This window comes from Sphaerodactylus townsendi, linkage group LG06 (genome assembly GCF_021028975.2).
Source record: "Sphaerodactylus townsendi isolate TG3544 linkage group LG06, MPM_Stown_v2.3, whole genome shotgun sequence".
Taxonomy (NCBI): Eukaryota; Metazoa; Chordata; class Lepidosauria; order Squamata; family Sphaerodactylidae; genus Sphaerodactylus; species Sphaerodactylus townsendi.
Window position 1 is genome coordinate 117,542,973 of NC_059430.1, and position 20,568 is coordinate 117,563,540.

General features: G+C 45.0%; 1 protein-coding gene across 2 annotated transcripts in view; it reads right to left on the bottom strand.

Moving 5' to 3' along the window:
- The window catches only part of LOC125435649 (retroviral integration site protein Fli-1 homolog), a 57,494-nt gene that overhangs the window by 8,873 nt on the left and 28,053 nt on the right, over positions 1 to 20,568 (bottom strand). For both annotated transcript variants that reach the window (XM_048501932.1, XM_048501931.1), the window contains exons 2-7: positions 11,399 to 11,604; positions 7,733 to 7,881; positions 6,907 to 7,110; positions 4,130 to 4,213; positions 2,318 to 2,383; positions 391 to 450 (exon numbers count right to left, since the gene is read on the bottom strand). In XM_048501932.1, the coding sequence (XP_048357889.1) occupies positions 391 to 450; positions 2,318 to 2,383; positions 4,130 to 4,213; positions 6,907 to 7,110; positions 7,733 to 7,881; positions 11,399 to 11,604 (769 nt within the window). The remainder of the gene's footprint in view (positions 1 to 390; positions 451 to 2,317; positions 2,384 to 4,129; positions 4,214 to 6,906; positions 7,111 to 7,732; positions 7,882 to 11,398; positions 11,605 to 20,568) is intronic.

A 20,568-nucleotide genomic window follows, 5' to 3' on the forward strand; every position in this document is an offset into this window, starting at 1 on the left:
ACCCTCATGACATGCTGCAGCTTCTGTGCTCCGTGGGGTCGATCGATACTTTCCATTCCCGTCGCCTCCAAGAGCCACAGATCTTGCCTAGACAGCACCGCCAGAACATGGTTTTCATCCTGTGCTGTTTAGGAGGCTTGGTTGCCCGTGTAACCTTGTGCATAAAGAAAAACCACCTAGCCTGCTCTGATGTTTTAATCAGTAGCTTGATCTGCTGCTAGCTCTTCGCAGTGGCAGAGATAAGGGGTTTGGCCCCTTTTTGTTGCTTGCTCACGACCGCAGATTGCAACAACATTCGAGGCCCAGAAGCAGGGCTGGTTAAAATTAGCCGACCCAATTAAAAGGCAGGAAGGTGCTGAACTCCCTCCAGAGGGCGGGACAGTGGTGTACCTGGCGCCACGCGTGTAGAATCAGGAGTCCGGCCCACGTTCTGGATCTGCGGCGGGGAGCCTAAAGTGCAAAAGAGTGCAAGCAAGGGAGAAAGGTTACTTGGTTTTGCTAGAAACAAAAGCTGCACACTATGTGTTATTAGGAACAAATGAAATAGAACTATTTTGGGGCAATGGCTGTACATTGCGGGTTCAGTAGGAAGTGGCTGGTAGGAGGTAACGAAGCTCCAACCAACCCCGCACTCCCCTGGGAATCATAGAATCATAGAGTTGGAATAGACCCCAAGGACCATCAAGTCCAAACCGCAGCAATGTAGAAACACATAACCAAAGTACTCCTGACAGATGGCCGTTGAGCCTCTCTTTAAAAACCTCCAAAGTTGTTCCACTGGGCTTTTGGGAAGGCCAGCCACTGATGTGCGCCCCCTTTTAACAGCAGGGGCCCTGCTGTCCCCCCACTCTAGGGGAGTTTTAAGCTGTTGGACGCCATCTGTTGCTTTTGTAATTAAATGTTATAATTTGAGCGCTGTATTTTAATAAGGATCAGTACTAAACATACGGAGTTTATTTATCTACCTGTGTTGTATATCTATGTTGTGAACCGCCTTGAGCCCTTTGGGGGAGGGCGGTATACAAGTTTAATAATAAATAAATACAATAAATAAATACATACATAAATAAAAGCAGACTCCACCACACTCCGAGGTAGTGCACTCCATTTTTGAACAGCCCTTACTATCTGGAAGTTTTTCCTGATGTTTACGTGGAATCTCTTTTCCTTCACCTTGAACCCATTACTCCTGAGCCTCTGGAGCAGCAGAAAACAAGCTTGCTCCCTCACCAACATGACATCCCTTCAAATATCTAAACATGGCTATCATGCCACCTCTTAACCTTCTCTTCACCAAACTAAACATCCCCAGCTCCCTAAGGCTCTCCTCGTAGGGCATGGATTTTGGACCTTTCACCATTTTGGTTGCATTTTGGCTGGGAAGGTCCAGTAGTGTGGTAACTAAAGAGAACCTCCACATTCAGAGACAGTAAACCACTGAATCTAGGTTGCAACCTCCACGTGGGTCCTACAGATCTCCTGCTATTCCAGTTGATCTCGAGACAACAGAGATCAGGTCCCTTGGAGCAAATGGCTGCATTTGAGGAAGGGCTTTGTGACATTGCACCCCCCTGAGGCTCCTCCCCTCCTGAAACCTTGCCCTCCCCAGCTCCACCACCAAGATCTCCGGGAGTTTTTCCATCCAGAGCTGGCCACCCCATCTGGAACCCAGTGCCAGGAGGCAACATTCAGGGCCAGTGACAGCGAACCTTTTCGAGACCGAGTGCCCAAATTGCAGCCCAAAACCCACTTATTTATCGCAAAGAGCCAACACGCCAATTTAACCTGAATACTGAGGTTTTAGTTTAGAAAAAACGGTTGGCTCCGAGGTGTGTGTTACTCAGGAGTAAGCTTGGTGGCAGTCGGTGGTTTTGCTTTGAAGCAACCGTGCAACTCTTCCAATGGGTGAATCACGATCCTTCGAGGGTTTTACTCAGAAACAAGCCCCATTGCCAGCAACCGAGCTTACTCCCAGGTAAAGGATCGCGCTTTAGTTCTTCACATGAAAATCAGTGGGGCTTAACAGGGTTACCTACACTGCTTCCCCAAAACTAGGTCTTAGGTTTAATGCTAATAATCGAGCCTAGTGGCTCAGGCCAGCCTAGATGTGTGTGTGTGGGGGGGGGGGGGACTCTTTGCACATGCCCACAGAGAGGGCTCTGAGTGCCACCTCTGGCACCTGTGCCATAGGTTCACCACCACTGCTCAAGACCCTATTGTTGGCTTCCAGTGCAATTTGCTGGCCTCTGAGTGTGACAGAACACTGGACTAGATGGGCCACTGGTCTGATCCAGCAGGGCTCTTCTCACGTTCTTACCTTTAGGAGCGGGGCTGATCGGGCCTCCACTCCAGTTGCTCCTCCGGATTTCCTCGTAGGGAGACTCTGTGCCAAGAGATAGAAGAGGGGTTCGAATTAAAGTGGGAGGAGGGCTACCGTTCCATATTTGGTGGGGTCTCTTGGCGTTCGGGGCAACGTTTTATTTATTTATTTATTTATTTATTTATTTATTTATTTATTTATTTATTTATTTATTTATTTATTCAATTTATATACGTTCCCAGCCAGGGTTCAAAGACGTGAGAAAAAAGAAGCTTTGGATTTCCCCAGCGCTTGCTGGGGTTAAATGCAGTGGTGGGATTCAAATAATTTAACAACTGGTTGTTTACAAGCACCATTTTTAACTACCGGTTCTGCCAAAGTGGTGCGAACCTGCTGAATCCCACCACTGGTTAAATGTGTATGGTGCAAAGGCCAGAAATGGACGTGTTCCTCAAGAATACTTGTGGTCAGTGGTCTGAAGGAGACCCCAAACACACCCCTGTATTCTGTTCCTGGGTAACCAGACTCCAGGAATCGCTTAGTGGGTGGGTGGGTGGGTGGGTGGGTGTGTGTGTGTGTGTGTGTGTGTGTGTGTGTGTGTGTGTGTGTGTGTGTGACAAAAATGGCAGAATCACATGTAAATCTAGGCCATATTTTGCACCAATCATAACACCTTTCAACAGAGGTTCCAAGCAGTGGTCTTTACCGTAATCTAGTCTGCGTACAACCAAGACACAACCACGTCACAGTGCCTTTGGATCTCTGCGCAAGGCAGCTCCGTATAGTCCTATATCTGCACTGGATCACTCGAGACAGCAAGTGATAGATCTCTCTTTTGAAAGCAGCCCCTATTTATAAACACCAAGCTCAAAGAAAGGTATCGCATCAAGGAAAAAGGTTCTGGCCTAGCTATGTTTCTTTGTTACATTAGTTTTCCATATGCAGGGAAATCTTCGAATTTAACACCTGAGAGCATCCAACCTTGTACTCTCTTACACCCTATCTGAATCCAGCCAGAGGTACACGACGTGATTCTCCTGTTTGGGATGTCCTAAGTGTCATTTCCCAAGTGGTTCCCCCAGAGGAAAGACTGCAGGATCAATTCTATGGCCAGATATCCCCCAACTCTGAGGATTTCTTTCTAGCATCGTGAATAGAAGAAGAAAAGTTTGGATTTATAGACTCAAGAAGACTCAAGGTGTATGGAGACTCAAGGTGACTTACAAGTTCCTTTCCCACCCCCACAACAGAGCAGCAGTGGCGTAGGAGGTTAAGAGCTCATATATCTAATCTGGAGGAACCGGGTTTGACTCTCCGCTCTTCTGCCTGAGCTGTGGAGGCTTATCTGGGGAATTCAGATTAGCCTGTACACTCCCACACACACCAGCTGGGTGACCTTGGGCTAGTCACAGCTTCTCGGAGCTCTCTCAGCCCCACCTACCTCACAGGGTGTTTGTTGTGAGGGCGGAAGGGCAAGGAGATTGTAAGTCCCTTTGAGTCTCCTACAGGAGAGAAAGGGGGGGATATAAATCCAAACTATTCTTATGAGGTAGGCGGGGCTGAGAGAGTTCCGAAGAAATGTGACCCAGCAGAAATGAAGGAGTGTAGAAACACATCCGGTTCACCAGATAAGCCTCTGCCACTCAGGTGGAGGAGTGGGGAATCAAACCCGGTTCTCCAGATTAGAATCCACCTGCTCTTCACCACTACACCACGCTGGCCTTGTGTTGTGCTGCAGGTTTCCCATGCAACCTGGTTCCTAGCCCCCCTGCCCTACCTTTGTTCCAAACAACCATGTTGCCAACTTACCGGATTTGACTTGAGCTCTCGGTGGTGGTGGCTGTGGTTGTTGGGTGATTACTGGCGCAGATGGATAAGTAAACGTGGGGCTGCCTAGGCAGGGGAGGAAAGAAGAAGGCGCCATTAGAGAGAAGGGGCCCAAGCAGTAACTGGCCGGCCACAGACTGGTCTCTTGTTATGCCGACTCAAGATTTGGAAGCCGTTATTTCCATTCCACTCCATTCCGTAGCCTTTATTGGCATCAGATTATAGCTTTTTCTTTCCAAATGAGACAATCTGGGACAACTCAGCGATAGTGTTTCCACTAAGACCATTAGATAAAGCTGAAAGTAGTCCACTGAGCAAGCACTGGGTCGTTAGAGACGCCGGGGTGACGTCACGTCATGATGTTTACTAGGCAGGCTTCATTTCTCGGGGTGGTTTGCCACTGCCTTTCCCAGTTGTCTACGCTTTACCCCCAGCAAGATGGGTGCTCATTTTACTCCCCCTTGAAGGATGGAAGGATGAGTCCATCTTGAGTCAGCGGCTTGAAACCAACTTCTGTCGGGATCGAACTCGGGTCGTGAGTGGAGCTTTTGACTGCCGTAGAGCAGCTTACCACTCTCTTTCTACTTAGACCAGGGGTAGGGAACCTGCGGCTCGAGAGCTGCATGCGGCTCTTCTGCCCTTGCACTGCAGCTCCACGAGCCGAGCCGCCAGCCCCATCCTTGCCCACCCTGCAGGCAGCAGGGCAAGTGCACCAATTGCCCGCAGCCAGCTGGGCCGCGCCGCGGGCTTCCCCTCTCGCCCGCCCTGTTTGAGCTGGGCGGGTGCTTTCCCAGCGGCCAGCAAGGCCGAGCAGCTGGCTTCATCCTTGCCCACCGTGCAGGCAGCAGGCTGGGCGCACCAATTGCCTGGCTTCCCCTCTCGCCGCCCCGTTGGAGCGGGACGGGCCCTTTCCTGGCGGCCGGCAAGGCCAAGCCGCTGGTCATATCCTTGCCCGCCCTGCAGGCAGCAGGGCGGACACATCCATGCGCTTCTCAGAATGAGAAACCCAATATATATAGTGTTATCTTTATTTTAAATGTCAAAAATTATTTGCGGCTCCAAGTGTTTTCTTTTCCTGTAAAAAACGGGTCCAAATGGCTCTTTGAGTGTTAAAGGTTCCCTACCCCTGACTTAGACCATTATCACACTCCGAAATCTCGTCCAGTTCATCACTGGAGGCCCAAATCTGGATATATTTGCCTAGAAATAAAACCTTTAATTTTGAAGATGACTGATTGTTTTCAGACAATGCTCAGATGCTTGTGTGTTCTCTTAGGATTTCCACCTATGTTGGTGGAAGTGTTATTTATGTAATGCACTGTCGAAGGCTTTCACAGCTGGAATCGCTGGGATGTTGTGGAGTTTCCAGGCTGTATGGCCATGTTCCAGTAGCATTTTCTCCTGATGTTTTGCCTGCATCTGTGGCTGGCATCTTCAGGAGAAAATGCTGCTGGAACACGGCCATACAGCCCGGAAACCCCACAATATCCCAGTTATTTATTTACATCAATTGTACCCCATTTTTCTGCCCAGTGCGGGACCGGAAAGGGGTGACAACATTCTTCCCTTCTTCATTTTATCCAGGTTAGGCTAAGAGAGAGTACCTGGCCCAAAGTCATCTAGCAAATTTCCATGGCGGAGTGGGGATTCGAACCTGACGCTTCCAGGTCTGAGAGCCAGTGCTGTATAGTAGATAGAGGGCTGGACTAGGACCTTGGACGACCTGGGTTTGTATCCCCACTTCTACCATGGACGCTCGCTGGGTGACCTTGAGCCCCTCCACGTCTTTCAGCCTGGCCTGCCTCACAGGGCTGTTGTGAGAAAATGGAGCGCAGTGTTCTAAGCCACTCTGAGTCCCAACTGGGAGAAAAGCAAGATATCAATACGTAAATGCAAATACACTTTCCAGATCTTCGTCTGGTACTCTGACCACACTATCATGCAGACTCTGCCAAGACCACCCCCCTCTCTCTCCCCTCCCTTGCATGCCACCCCTCCCCTCCCTCCGCTAGGATGGGTGGGCCATGTCCAGATGCTGGGCCCCCTCCCTCCCCTCCCTTGCATGCCATCCCCACTCCCTCCCTCCCCTCCCTCCCCTCCCTTGCATGCCACCCCTCTCCCTCCCCTCCCTCTCTCCTCTCCCTTGCATGCCAGCCCCTCTCCCTCCCCTCTCTCCCTCCTCTCCCTTGCATGCCAGCCCCACTCCCTCCCTCCCTCCCTCCCTCCTCTCCCTTGCATGCCAGCCCCACTCCCGCCCTCCCCTCCCTCTCTCCCTCCCCTCCCTTGCATGCCACCCCTCTCCCTCCCCTCCCTCTCTCCTCTCCCTTGCATGCCAGCCCCTCTCCCTCCCCTCCCTCTCTCCTCTCCCTTGCATGCCAGCCCCACTCCCTCCCTCCCTCCTCTCCCTTGCATGCCAGCCCCACTCCCTCCCTCCCCTCCCTCTCTCCCTCCCCTCCCTTGCATGCCACCCCTCTCCCTCCCCTCCCTCCCTCCTCTCCCTTGCATGCCAGCCCCACTCCCTCCCCTCCCCTCCCTCTCTCCCTCCCCTCCCTTACATGCCACCCCTCCCCTCCCTACACTAGGATGGGTGGGCCATGTCCAGATGCCGGGCCCCTCCCCCTCCCTCGCATGCCACCCCTCTCCCTCCCTCACCCTCCGCTAGGGTGGGTGGGCCATGCCCAGATCTAGTTTGTCAATGTTTGTTTTGAAAATCAATTTCGCTGTTGTCAAATAGGTTTTGGATGGCTGGGAGGGCTTACTCTGGCGTAGGTAGGACAGGTGGGACAGCAAGATGTCTGCATTGTACGGCGTGGTGAGTCGTAGGAAGCCTTCTTTCCCCAACTTGCACAATTCCTTGCCATCCACATGCTGGAAGAGCGTGTGATCCACATCTAGCAAGCTGTACTCCTTCACTGCCCAGTCCAGCCACTGACGGACGTGCTCGTATGTCCAGATGCTGGGATCTGTGGGCGAAATACAGCAATGGGGAAGAGTGAAGCTTGCAGTGGTCTCTGCGCATGCTCAGAGACGTGACTGCAGATATGAGGGGGGCTGGGGCTCAGCCCTGTCTGCCAGGGCAGGGTTGCCAACTCCAGGTTTGAAAATTCCTGGAGATTTTGGAATGGCGTTGGGAGCTCAGAAGAGATGGCATGTCATAGAGCCTGCTTCCTGGAGCTGCCTTTTTTAAAAACAACAACAACAACTCTGTAGTCTGGCGATTGGTTGTAATTTCGGGAGAACTTCAGTCTCCACCTGTGGGCTGGCAACCAAAACCCGAGGAGGCTTTCCTTCTCTCCCTGTTGGATGACGGCTGTGCTCATTCAGAAGAGTCATAAAACCCTTCAATACATGTTTCATGTTCTTGCTTGTTTCAAAGCTACGTTTTAGCACTCAAAAGAGGTTCCGGGGATGAGTCCCAGAGCAAATCAAGGAAGACTCAGGAATAGGTTGGGGGGGGGGGGGAGATTCAAAAATGGGGGACACGCCCTAAAAAAGCATAAGAGCATAAAACCCTATGGAATTATGTGCAAAATAAGCAAATGTCAGCAAAGGATGAAGGGACAGGTGGGTGGTTTTTGTACTGACCTGCTGGGACGATGACCCTCTTCTCCTCGCTGGGGGGGTTGGCTGGGGGGCTGTTGCGCAGGTAGCCACCTGGGTACGCTATCTGGGAGGAGTCAACAGCACCTATTGCCTTGTTCCTCCGGGTTACGCTACAGTCAACAGGCGACTGCCTGGGGGGGAAAAGAAGGGAGCTCAACGGATCGGGCCCTCAAGCTCATTCCGAAAAAAATGCACTCCACTTATATATTTAAGGCGTTTATAAGCTCTTCTGAGTCCTGCTCCAGGTGGTCCGCATCATAAAAGATACAAATCACAGCACTTCAAAAAACCCACATTAAAATAACCGTGAAAGCCCAGTACGTATAATAATTAAAAGCATCAAAAGCACAGAACAACCCTTACATTTCAAAGGTGCGTAAAAACCCAACTGGTACATAAGGTTTGCATAAACAGATCTCTGCTGTTTCAAACTATATGGATCATGGGGTACAAGAAGAAGAAGAAGAAGAGTTTGGATTCATATCCCCCCTTTCTGTCCTGCAGGAGACTCAAAGGGGCTGACAATCTCCTTTCCCCCACCCACAACAAACACCCTGTGAGGTAGGTGTGGCTGAGAGAGCTCAGAAGAACTGTGACTAGACCAAGGTCACCCACCCGACGTGTGTTGAAGTGCACAGACTAATCTTAGCTCCCCAGATAAGCCTCCACAGCTCAGGCGGCAGAGCGGGGAATCAAACCCGGTTGCTCAGATTAGAGTGCACCTGCTCTTAACCACTATGCCACTGCTGCTCCCAAAAGGCTATGCTGGGGATCATTGGACCTGCATGGACATCTGTGTGGGTTGCGGACTGTGATGAGAAGGACAATTGCCACAGCAACGTGTGGCCGGGCCCCGCTAGTAAATATATACAGAAGAAAGAAGAAGAGTTGGATTTATATCCCCCCCCTTTCTCTCTTATAAGGAGACTCAAAGGGGCTTACAAACTCCTTTCCCTTCCCCCCTCACAACAAACACCCTGTGAGGTAGGTGGGGCTGAGAGAGCTCAGAAGAACTGTGACTAGCCCAAAGTCTAAGTCACAGAGTGTCTAAGCTCCAACCTCACATCACCTGCTCCCGCTAAGAGACCTGGCAGTCGGCGATGGAGAGACAGCTACTTGAGATCCTGGGGAGCAGCTGCCAGCCTGACAGACAACTTTGACCTTGATTGACCAACAGTCTGACTCGGTATGAGGCAGTGTCCTGTGTCAATCAGGAGTGGAGAACATTGGGCGACTTTTGCCAGCTTTTTGGCTTATGAGAAATCCCCTCCCTCCGCTGCACTGTGATGCACCATGTTCTCCTTTCCCAGCTGCGCTCTTGTGCAAGCTCCGAGACCTGGAAGAGGACCTTCCTGATGGACTTTTCCACAAGGCCCTTTTGGGAGAGCTTGCCGGACAATCCCGCTGCAGCCCTGACACGTACTGGCTCCTGCCAACCCAGCCCCTTCGAGCCTCCGCCCTTTGTTGATGCCAAGATGCTAATCCAAACTATTTGGCCAAAGGGAAGTGAGTTATTTCCTGTGGGTTTCTGAACAGCCACAAAACTTGAGAAGGCCAGTCTTGCTATTCCGTTGCGAGGCTTTGGGGAAGGGCGAGAGGACAGAACAGGGCACCCTTTCTGATGACATCCCTGAGGGACCTTGCAGAAGGTGACAGGCAGAGGTGGGATCCAGCAGGTTCTCACAGGTTCCCGAGAGTAGGTTACTAATTATTTGTGTGTGCCGAGAGGGGGTTACTAATTGGTGATTTTGCCACGTGGTTTTTGCCTTAGTTACGCCCCTCCTCTCAGCAGTAGTGCGCAGAACTTGAAGCAGTCTAGCAGGAGGTGCACCGGCATGCATGGCATCCTGCGCCTGCGTGCATTTGTTTCCTGCCCAAGGACCAGCGCAGCGATTGCATCCTTGCCACAGCCCCGCCCAGGAATGCCCCGACCCCGGAATGCCCAGCCATACCCCCATCGTGCCCCGCCCAGCCCCATTGGTGCTACGCCACAGTTTGAATCCCACCACCATGGGAACCTGTTACTAAAAATTTTGGATCCCACCACTGGTGATAGGATAGGATTGGTCACCAAGGAGTCTCACGCTTAAGCTCCAAATCATCATGATGTTAGGACCAATGAGCTACATCGGGTTAAAAACCAGTTCTGTGTAACCAACTCGTCATGGGGAGGAAGAAAGCTAATTAATTCAGCCTGTCTTAATTCAGCCTGGATTTTGTCCTAAAATATCTGAAACTCTGTGTTCAGAAATTCTGTGTTCACCACCTTGGGGACCTTATTTGGGTGGAAATGTGGCATATACTTGTTCAAAAAAATAAAATAAAAGTGAACTTCATGCCTCGATAACCTGCTCTTAAGTTTCAGGTTCCCACAGAAACTGAAATTTCAGACAGTTTCCAAACAAAAGAAAAATGGGAGTGATTAACAGAAACAGTCACCTTTTTGACTGGCTCTTGTCGCGTCTGCCCCTGGGAATAAAAAGCAGCCTGCGATGTAGAAATCTAGCAGGGCAAGCTTTTTCTTGATATAATGTTCAACTGTTGAAGGGAATTGTTTAAGGGACTAGCCAGGCCAATAAAAAACAGCTGGCAGTTATAGACATGGGAGCAGTTGTGTATTGTGAGTTATAGAAGTAAACCCTTTCATCATCTGGGGGAACCAAAAATTCTCCGCCCTCCACCCACTGGCAAATTACTGAAAGACCAAAGAGTGAGCAGGGGCCACAAACTTTGGGTTGCCAACTCCTTTCTAGGGCGGCTCCTGTACTTTTAAGTGCTGCAGAAATCCAGCAGGCAAAGCTTTCTCCACAAGAGAGGAGGCATGGCTTAGTGGTAGGACTTCTGCTTGGCATTGCAGAAGGTCCCAGATTCAAGTTCTGCCATCTCAAATTCAGCCTTAGGTGGTAAGTGATGTAGAAGACTGAGATCTGGGAGTGGCTGCCAGTCTGAGTAGAGTGGGGTCTGCAAGCTGCGGCTCTCCAGATGTTCATGGACTACAATTCCCATCAGCCCCTGCCACTATGGCCAATTGGTGGCAGGGGCTGATGGGAATTGCAGTCATAAACATCTGGAGAGCCGCAGGTTGCAGACCCCTGTGGACAATACAGACTTTAATGGGACCAAAAGTCTGCTTCTGTATAAGATGGTTTTGTGTATGTTTGAGGGTAACCGCAGGTGTACGGTGCATGCATATTAAAGGGGGCGCTTCGCTTGATGAATGCTCAGTCAATCAGCTGATCTTTATTGCGGTCATGGATCAACATAAGGTAAATGAAATACAAGTAAAAGGATAAGATAAAACTGTAAACGTATGTCTAAAAAAGTCTAAGGGCAGAACAAAACTGGGAACATTAAAAAGGTATGGGAACATAAAGGGGGTGGAATAAGAGCGTAAATATTAAAAGAAAACAAGGGGTAAAGCACAGGTGTCAAACTCACGGCCCTCCAGATGTTATGGACTACAGTTCCCATCATCCCCTGCCAGCATGATGCATTGGCAGATAAAAGACTATAACTATTAGGTCACATTACGCTTTAGTATGCCAGCCTTAGTGCTGGTAATATGCTTTACGCCCATATGGGCACAGGAGCTCCACCCAAAAAGAAGTTGGTAACCCAGATCAGAACGAAGCTGTGGCTGCTGCTGACCTGTTGGAGCAGTTGACCTGCTCGTTCTCCTGCTTGACCACATGACCTCTGTTGTTGTTCTGGGTCGACCACTGAGGATCCTCCAAACCGAGGCCTTCTTTGCTGCCGTAGTCGTCCACCGAGGGCAGCTCTGTCTTCAAGAGCTGCGGAGCACCAAAGGAGGGGTCAAATATCGACTGGTCCTCGCTCACCACGGACAGCGCCTCCTGTGGAGGGGCAGATCGAAGAAACAGGTTATCTTTGACCTGCTGCCCTTTGGAGGGCCTTCAGCAAAACATTAAGCAAGCAGAGGAAAGGTAATCAGAATCAAAGGAGGAGGAGGAGGAGGGTGGCTGGCTGGCTGGCTGGGGGCCAAACCTGTGTTCTTTTGAAAGGGTTATGGCTCAGTAGTAGAGTATTTACCTGGCCTGTGGAATGTCCCAGGTTTGATCCCCAGCATGTCCACTGATGGGGCAGATCTGTACCTGAGACCCTGGATTGGTTCATCCAATCAGAGTAGACAGTACTCTGAAAGACCAATGGTCTGGTTTAAGTTTAGTGGACACAATTTATTTCGAGCCCCGGCTCAGTAGTAGAGCATCTCTAGACATGCGGAAGATTCCAGGTTCAATCCCTGACATTTGAAGTTGGAGGGATCCTTTTTGAAAAATCTGTTTTTAAAAATGTTTCATAAAGACATCAACAAACTAAAGAATAGGAACTGAGAACGAAACATAACTAGGTTATAATTCTAAATATATGGGGAGAGAGCCAATAAAGTTATACCAACGATGTTCTATAAAGGCATAAATTGAACAACTCATATTCAATCACAATTATTATTATATTCTAAAATCCCGCCCACCTTATAAAATCTGTTGGGATATAATTTTTTTTAATCGTCCGGCATTGGTATAACAATACTAATGTCTACTAATGATTTTATATATACACACACACACGCATACAAATATACACACATATACTACATTTCCATATTTCCATATCTTTTTTGTTTTTAATTATTTATTAGTAATATGAAAATACATTTTCCATATATCTGGGAATTCTTGATTTATTCTTGATGCTCCACTTTCTCATCCATAAGGAGTCTCAAAGTGGCTTACAAACTCCTTTACCTTCCTCTCCCCACAACAAACACCTTGTGAGGCAGGTGGGGCTGAGAGAGTTCAGAGAAAACTGTGACCAGCCCAAGGTCACCCAGCACGCTTCAAGTGTAGGCGCGGGGAAACAAATTGCGTTCACCAGGTAAGAGTCTGCCACTCATGTGGAGGAGTGGGGAATCAAACTTCGTTCTCTAGATTGAAGTTTATCTGTTCATAACCAGTACACCATGCTGGCTCTTTTATTGACCAAGCTCATTAATTTTGCAATTGTTGCATGCTCCCTTGATTTATTTCCCCAGTTCTGTAGCCTGGAGAATTCTGTTGAAGGGTTCTTTACGTACATAAGTGTTATCAAGTTGCAATTGAGTTATGGCAACAGCAGTAAGGATCTTTCAAGGCAAATGAGGAGCAGATGTCATTTGTTCTGGACTTCTACTGCAAAGGATCCCTTGAGGGTTTCTTATCCAAGTACCAACCCTGCTTAGCTTCTGAGATCTGACAAGATAAGCATAAGCATTTTATTGTCATTGTGCACGCACAACGAAATTTACAGCAGCATTCCTCGATGCACACAATTTCAGACTCATACCCCATCCTCACTTTCCCCTTCCTCCACCCATCCCTACACAGCCCCAAACACATCAACACGAAGCCACGGAGTTCAGCATAGCCACAGCTCTAGAGTAGAAGCTGTCTCTAAGCCTCTTTGCCCTAGTTTTTTATAGACCTGTATTGTCTGCCGGATGGTAACAGTTCAAAAAGAGAGTGTGCTGGATGAGACGGGTCTCTCAGAATATTTTGGGCTTTCTTTAGGCTTCGGGAATTATAGAATTCTTCCAAGGAGGGGAGAGGGCAGCCAATAATCCTCTGTGCAGTAGTGATCACCCTTTGGAGCGCCTTCCTATCTGCCACTGTGCAACTGGAGAACCATACACAGATGCAGTAGGTTAAGACACTCTATAGCACAGTGGTAAAAGGACACCAGGAGTTTTCCATTCAGTTGTTGTTTCCTTAAAAGTCTCAGATAGTACAGTCTTTGCTGGGGCTTCTTAACCACCGCAGCAGTCTGTACGCCCCAGGTCAAGTCCTCTTTAATCATAACGCCCAGAAATTTAAAACTAGCCACCCACTCTACTTGATCTCCATTTATAGTCAAGGGCTGAATTTCTGAGCTGTTCCTTCTATAGTCCACTATAAGCTCCTTTGTCTTGTTAGTATTAAGAACCAGGTTATTTTCCCTGCACCATGAGAGCAATTGGTCCACCTCACTCCGATAGGCAGACTCATCCCCTCCAGAGATGAGCCCCACCACCGTTGTGTCATTGGCAAATTTGATAATGGTGTTACTATGATCAGACTATACTGTACCAAGTCCCATCCCAAAGAGTCTCTTAAGTGCCAGGAAAGACCTTTCCCTTGAGACCCTGGAGGGGGGCTGTCAGTCGGAGCAGACAATATTGAGCACGATACTATAATGTTCTAAATCCATATTAGGCATGTTCATCTTCTGAGATTTATACACACAAGGATGTTTCTCCAGATTGCTGGCAACGATTAAATGTACAGAAGTCCAAATGGTCAAAGGTTATCATCTAGCATTTTTTCATTCCACTCTTCTAATGGTTTTTGTTCTTATTTTTAATACTGTGGTTTTTTAAAAAAGATGACTCCCTTGGTTTTTTTAAATGGTCCGTTTCATGCCTCAATAGACAGCCTTAAAATATCTGAATGTTTCAGTGTGAGTGTATATTTAATACGAGTGTATGTACAGGGACCAAGTCTGTGTCACTCCAAGTTCCACACCTACATATAAGCTCACTGACTTTTTAATTTTTTTAGAAAAGTTAATTTTTTTTACACATATAGGCAACACATATGTTTGGCCAGCCAGGGTAACATCGAATTTCGCTATAAATTAACATCTGGCCTCCTGTGGGCGCAAGGAAGAGGGGGGGGGATTAATTTCTTTCTGACGGCATCAACAAATTATGGTTCTGTGTATGTGTATGGGTGTGTGGTGTCGAAGGGTTAGGGTTAGGGTGGAAGATATATAAGTTTGCGTATGTAACTACAGGTGTATGTAATTTGTCGATGTTTTATGTTAATATGTCTGTTTTATATTTATGTATTTTGTTTATATATTCTTTTGTTATTAACAATAAAAACTTAAAAAAACCCAAATTATGGTTCTTTTAACTTTGTGAGGGTGGAGTGTTTTAGCTGTTCATGTTTTTAATGGATTTAATTGTTGTGAACCGCCCTGAGCCCCTTAGGGGAGGGCGGTATATAAATTGAACAAATAAATAAACAAATAAAATACAGAAAAAAAGAAAAAGCCCAAATCTGGTCTCCCCTCCCCCCCTATAATAAATAAATAGTAAAAGAAAAAAAAAGAACAAACACAAATCCCTACATACGTATATGGTGACTTCCAGTTATCTCATTATGGGTCCAAACACAAATCTAGTTTCGTGTTTATGGTTAATATCTGCATTTCTTTCACTTTTAGTCCTTCTTGTAAAACTACACTAGACCAATCCACTATTTTCGTTTGAGTCTCGAATCCTGCCATTATTTCTCTCTTCGTATGTTTTCATCTGTAAAGGCAGAGGTGGGATCCAACCAGTTCTCACCACTTCTCTAGAAGTGGTTACTAATTTTTTCTTTGTATATATAATTTTTATTGCTTTTTCCCCCCCTTCCCCATGACAAGCAAGAAGAATACAAAGCGATCAGAGTTAAACATTATATATTACAGAAATAAGTTTGAAATTATCTGTTCTAAACAGCAATAACTGAGTAGTGTAGTTACTAAATAAAGTCATGTCAAATAAAATAAAAAGGCAACCTTCCCGGCTACCCCACCCAAATATCTTAATATTTCTTTGTTGCTTGTCATTCCCCTCCCCCACCCTTGCCCGTTCCCCTGCTTCCTCTCTACATTTAACATCATAACGTATTGTTTATACTAAAGTACAGATAAGTACCCGAAAAAATATTTACTTTTACTAAAACATCATTTTAAAGTAACAGTTCATTAATACCTAATCATTAATTTCCAATACAAACAGAAGTTTTTCCTGAGCTACTTATTCAAACTTAAAAATTAACTTTAAAAGCCGGAATTTTATATAACAAAGACATGTAATTCATCCAAGGTTGCCAGGTTCGGTAGTAGTCTACTGTTGGTTGGTCTTTCAATTCAAAAGAAATTTTGTCTAGAATAAAAAGTTTTTGTACTTTATTCCTCCAGTCATCTAGATTCGGCGTTGACCCGGACTTCCAATGCTGTGCAAGTATTGTCCTTGCTGCCGAAAACATGTGAAACAACAAATGTTTAACCTCTGCTGTAAACTTTTCTCTTGCCATTGCTGGACCCAAAAAGGTAATACTGTGTTTTTTAAAATTAACTTTCAGTATTTTCGTTATTTGAATGTGGACTTCTGACCAAAATTTTCCCACTATTTTACAAGACCACCATTGATGGAAAAAAGTTCCTTGCTTTTTCCCACATTTCCAGCAATAAGGTGGTATTTTAGGGTTCATATTGTTAAGTATCATTGGAGTTATATAGGCCCTATAAAACATCTTTATGTTGTTTTCCCAAAGGGATGAATTAGGGGTCAGTCTGTAAATATCTTTATAGTAATTATTCCATTGTTCAATAGTTATTATCTCGTTTGCATTTTGGGCCCATTTCACCATGTTTGTTTTTATTACTTCCTGTTCTGTCTTTTGTAATAATAGGGTTTTGTAAATTGTACTTATACTTTTTATGTCAGTTCTGGTTAAAGCCCAATCTAATTCTGTCATTTTCTTTTCCAGATTCCATAGTTGCTTATCTGCATTAAAGCTACTTTGTAATTGGAGGTATGTGTACCACTGACATACTCTCCCATCTATAATGATGTGTTCTCTATTTCTCAATTTAGGTAGTCCTTGGTCCCATTGGATGACATCCTGGTACCTTATCCAGTGAATCTCACTACTTCTTTCTCCGCCACCCTGTGCTTCCAAACGGGACACCCAGGGCGGCAGTTTGTTATAGAAGATGTTTCTATATTTCGTCCAGATTTTTAATAGTTTTGGTCTAATAAAGTGTTGTTTGAATAACTTGTCCGGTGGCTGGTCTTTTCTTTTTTGAGGCCATAAGTATAAATGCCAACCATAGGGTAAATTATATCCCTCTAGGTATAACAATTTGTGATTTTGGAGGGTTATCCACTCTTTTACCCACGTTAGGGCCACCGCATCGTGATATAATTGGAGATCTGGTTGTGCTAACCCCCCTTGATTTTTGCTTTGTATTGCACATTTATATCTGACCCGCGGTTTTTTCCCCTCCCAGATAAATTTTGTTAATTCCCTTCTCCATTCCTGAAAGTTGACTTTTGACGTTATAAAGGGTAAATTTGTAAATAGGAATAGAAATTTGGGCAGGATGTTCATTTTAATAATACTGATCCTGCCTAAAATGGAGGTTTGGTTATTTGACCATCTTTTCAAATCTTCTTTGATTTTCAGCCATGTTGGGGCATAATTGTTCTGAATGAGATTTTTATTACTTGCTTCAATAGTAATACCTAGGTATTTTATTTTATTTTCTATTTTAATGTTTAGTTTGTCCTCTAATTGTTGTTTATCCTTAGGAGTCAAATTAAAAGTAAGCATTTTAGTTTTTTGGTAATTAATTTTTAACCCTGCCACCCTGCCGTATTCATTTATAATTTCCAATATCTCAGAGGCTTTTTCCATGGGGTCATCTATTACTAAAGCTAGGTCGTCTGCATAGGCCAGCACTTTTATCTTGTATTTTTTAAACTGTATCCCCTTTAGGGTCTCACAGTTTATTAGTTTTCTTAATAATATGTCTAAGGTTGAAATAAAGAGTAGGGGTGATATGGGGCATCCTTGCCTGGTGCCTCTTTCTATTTTAAATTTGTTTGTAGGTTCGCCGTTAACTTTAATTATGGCTTCTTGATTCGTATATATTGTTTTAATTGCCTGAAAAAATTCTTTATTTATACCCATATTTTTTAATACCTCAAGCATATAGTCCCAATTAACTTGGTCGAACGCTTTCTCTGCATCGAGAAATACGATGGCTGTCGGTAGTCCCGGCTTGTCGTTTAGATACTCGATTATATTTAAGATTTTTCGTACATTATGTGATAAATGTCTCTTTGGAAGAAATCCTGCTTGTTCTTCTGTAATATAGTTCTGGAGTATCTTTTTAAAACGTTTAGCCAGTATCCCTATAAAAATTTTATAGTCTAGATTTAAAAGAGAAATAGGGCGGAAATCTTTCGGCTCTAACAGTGCTTGTTCTTTCTTTGGAATCAGTGAAATTAGAGCACGTTGCCACGACATTGGTATTTGCCCCCCTTCTAAAATATTATTAAATAGTCTATGTAGATGTACTATTAAATCTGGGAGGAATATTTTATAATATTTTGCTATTATGCCGTCTTCTCCTGGAGTTTTATTTTTAAGACTTCTCACCGCTACTTCAATTTCTTCTTGCGTTATTGGGCTATTTAAGTTCTCTAGTTGATCCATATTCAATTTTGGGATTTTTTGCGACCTCAAGTATTCAGTAATTTGTTCCCCTTTAATTGTTTCTTTAGCGTACAGATATTGATAGAAAGTTAAAATTTCTTTTTTAATTTCTTCTTTCTCTGTAATTATCTTCGAATTTACCCTCAATTGAGTGATATATTGTTTGGCCTTATGTTTCCTGATCTTGTTTGCTAACCACCTTCCAATTTTATTATCCAAGGCGTAATATTTTCTTTTCAAATATATTAGCTCACTGGTAACTTGGTTAGTTAGTAATAGTTCTAGTTGGGTTTTTATTATTTTAATACGTTTCATTATTTTTTGATTCTCTTTCTTTTTTTGTAATTTTAATTCTAAATTTCTCAATTCTGTTTCGAGCCTTTGAGTTTCTAACTTTCTAATCTTTTTCAATTTAATCTCTTGTCCATTTATTACGCCACGTAGGACCGCTTTGTGTGCGTCCCATAAGGTATCCTCTCCTTTCACAGAGCCTAAATTTATTTCCCAATATGTTTTAATCTGTTGTTTCACTTCCTTTACGCATGTGGCATTCCTCAATGTCCAATCCTTCATTTTCCACGGGGTTCTTACCCGCCTCCCAGAAGACTCCCACAGGATAGGATTATGGTCTGAAATTATCCTAGGTTTTATTTGGATACTAGTAGTGTTTATGCCTAATTTTTTTGATGCCCATATCATATCGATACGTGAATATGAATGATATCTGTTCGAATAGAAGGTGAACTCTCTAGAACTTCCCACTTTTGTACGCCAAATATCACTTAAATTCAAATCCTTCACTAATTCGAAGAAAGTTCTAGGAAGTTTCCCCTCTTTACTCACTTTATCTCCTAACCTCCTCCTCTTATTTCTCCCCCCTCTTTGATTTTCTGATTTAATTTTTTATCCATATCTACGTCCACAACCCCGTTAAAGTCTCCAACTAGAATCCATAGTTGAGAGTGGATTTCTGTTAATCTTTGTTTTAAATTGGCGTAGAATTCTGCTTTTGCTTGGTTAGGAGCATAAATCCCCACCACCATCACCGGGGAGTTATCTAGTAATATTTCTACTACCAAATATCGACCCTTCCTTTATCTTTCAGTTATTTCCTAGCCAAGTGCAAATTTTCTTGCACCTGAATAGGGCCACCCCTCTCTTTTTCTTTTTGCTTAACCAGCATGGAAACAATACCCCCCCCCAATTTTGCATTATTAATTCTCATTTCTTCCCCTTTTTTGATATGCAAGATTCTATACTTTGTAGGCAAAGAATCTTGTGGTTTGATGTCTCTTGCTGAGGGTGGGCAAAGACTTTTCTTCTTTTGGCAGGGGTGGTTCATACCATTTACATTATTACAGCTTAATATTCTCAATACCATGATTAAGGTTCCCCTCACCCCTTCCTACTCCCTCCTTACTTTTCCTTTGTCTGCTGTGGAGTTGCGTAAATCGATTTGCAGGAACTCTTGTTGCCTGGCTTGTAGATAGTAGTTAAGTTTAATCTTTTGCTGCTCCAGATAAATGATAGTCCTTCTGGTATAATCCAGCGGTAATTTATAGAGGATTCCTTAAGAAAGTTTATAAGCTTCTTGTAGTCTTTCCTACGTTGTTGAATCGAGACAGGTAATTCCTTCATGATGATTATTTTTGCGTCATCTAATTTAAAGTTCTTCCTGGAATTGGCCCGGAGAAGTTCGTCTTTTAAGTCTCTTCTGACGCAACTAATAACTATATCACGTGGATAGTTTCTAGCTCTTGAGGAGCGTGTGGTGACTCGATAGATGTGGTCAATTTCTTTAGCAATTTCCTCCCTTGGCATGCCCCATACTTCCAAAAGCAGTGGCATAATTCTGCTTAGGGTCACTTCACCTTCCACCTCAGGCACGCCACGGATTCTTAACATTTTTTCTTTTTGGGCATACTCCAAAAGAGCAAGAGTGTCGTCTTGTCTTGCATTGTGGTCTCTTATATTGTCTGTTGCAACTTCCAACGCTGTTACTCTAGTTTCCTTATTTTTAAGGTCTTCCTTAAATGTTAAGATTGTTTCTTCTAACTTTTTAATAGTCCCTAATTCTTGTTTTAAAGCTTTCATTTCATCTTCCATCCTAGTGAGTCTATCTTTCGTTTCCTGCTGGAAGATGATTGTCTCTTTTTGTGTGCCCATCGTTACTTCCAATAGTTTTTCTATCTTTGCATTCAGGTCTGCCATTTTTTCTGGTGTTTTTGGGTCCCCCAAACCGTTTCTCAGGCCTTTTAATTCGTTAAGTTGGGTCTGTCTCGTTTTTGCAGTCATTACCTTATTTCTTATGGATAGATTTGACTGTAATGTTTCCAGCCGTTTTTCCTTTTAATCAGGTTTTACAAGCTCCTGTTCGCCCCGTCAGCGCAGCCAAGCCGTCTGCAAGCTCCTTTAAAGGATTTATCTCCGTCTTCCTTATATTGCTTATTTTCCTTATTCTAAACTCGTCCGGTTATTTCGGCACCGCTTCGTTGCAGCGCGTTT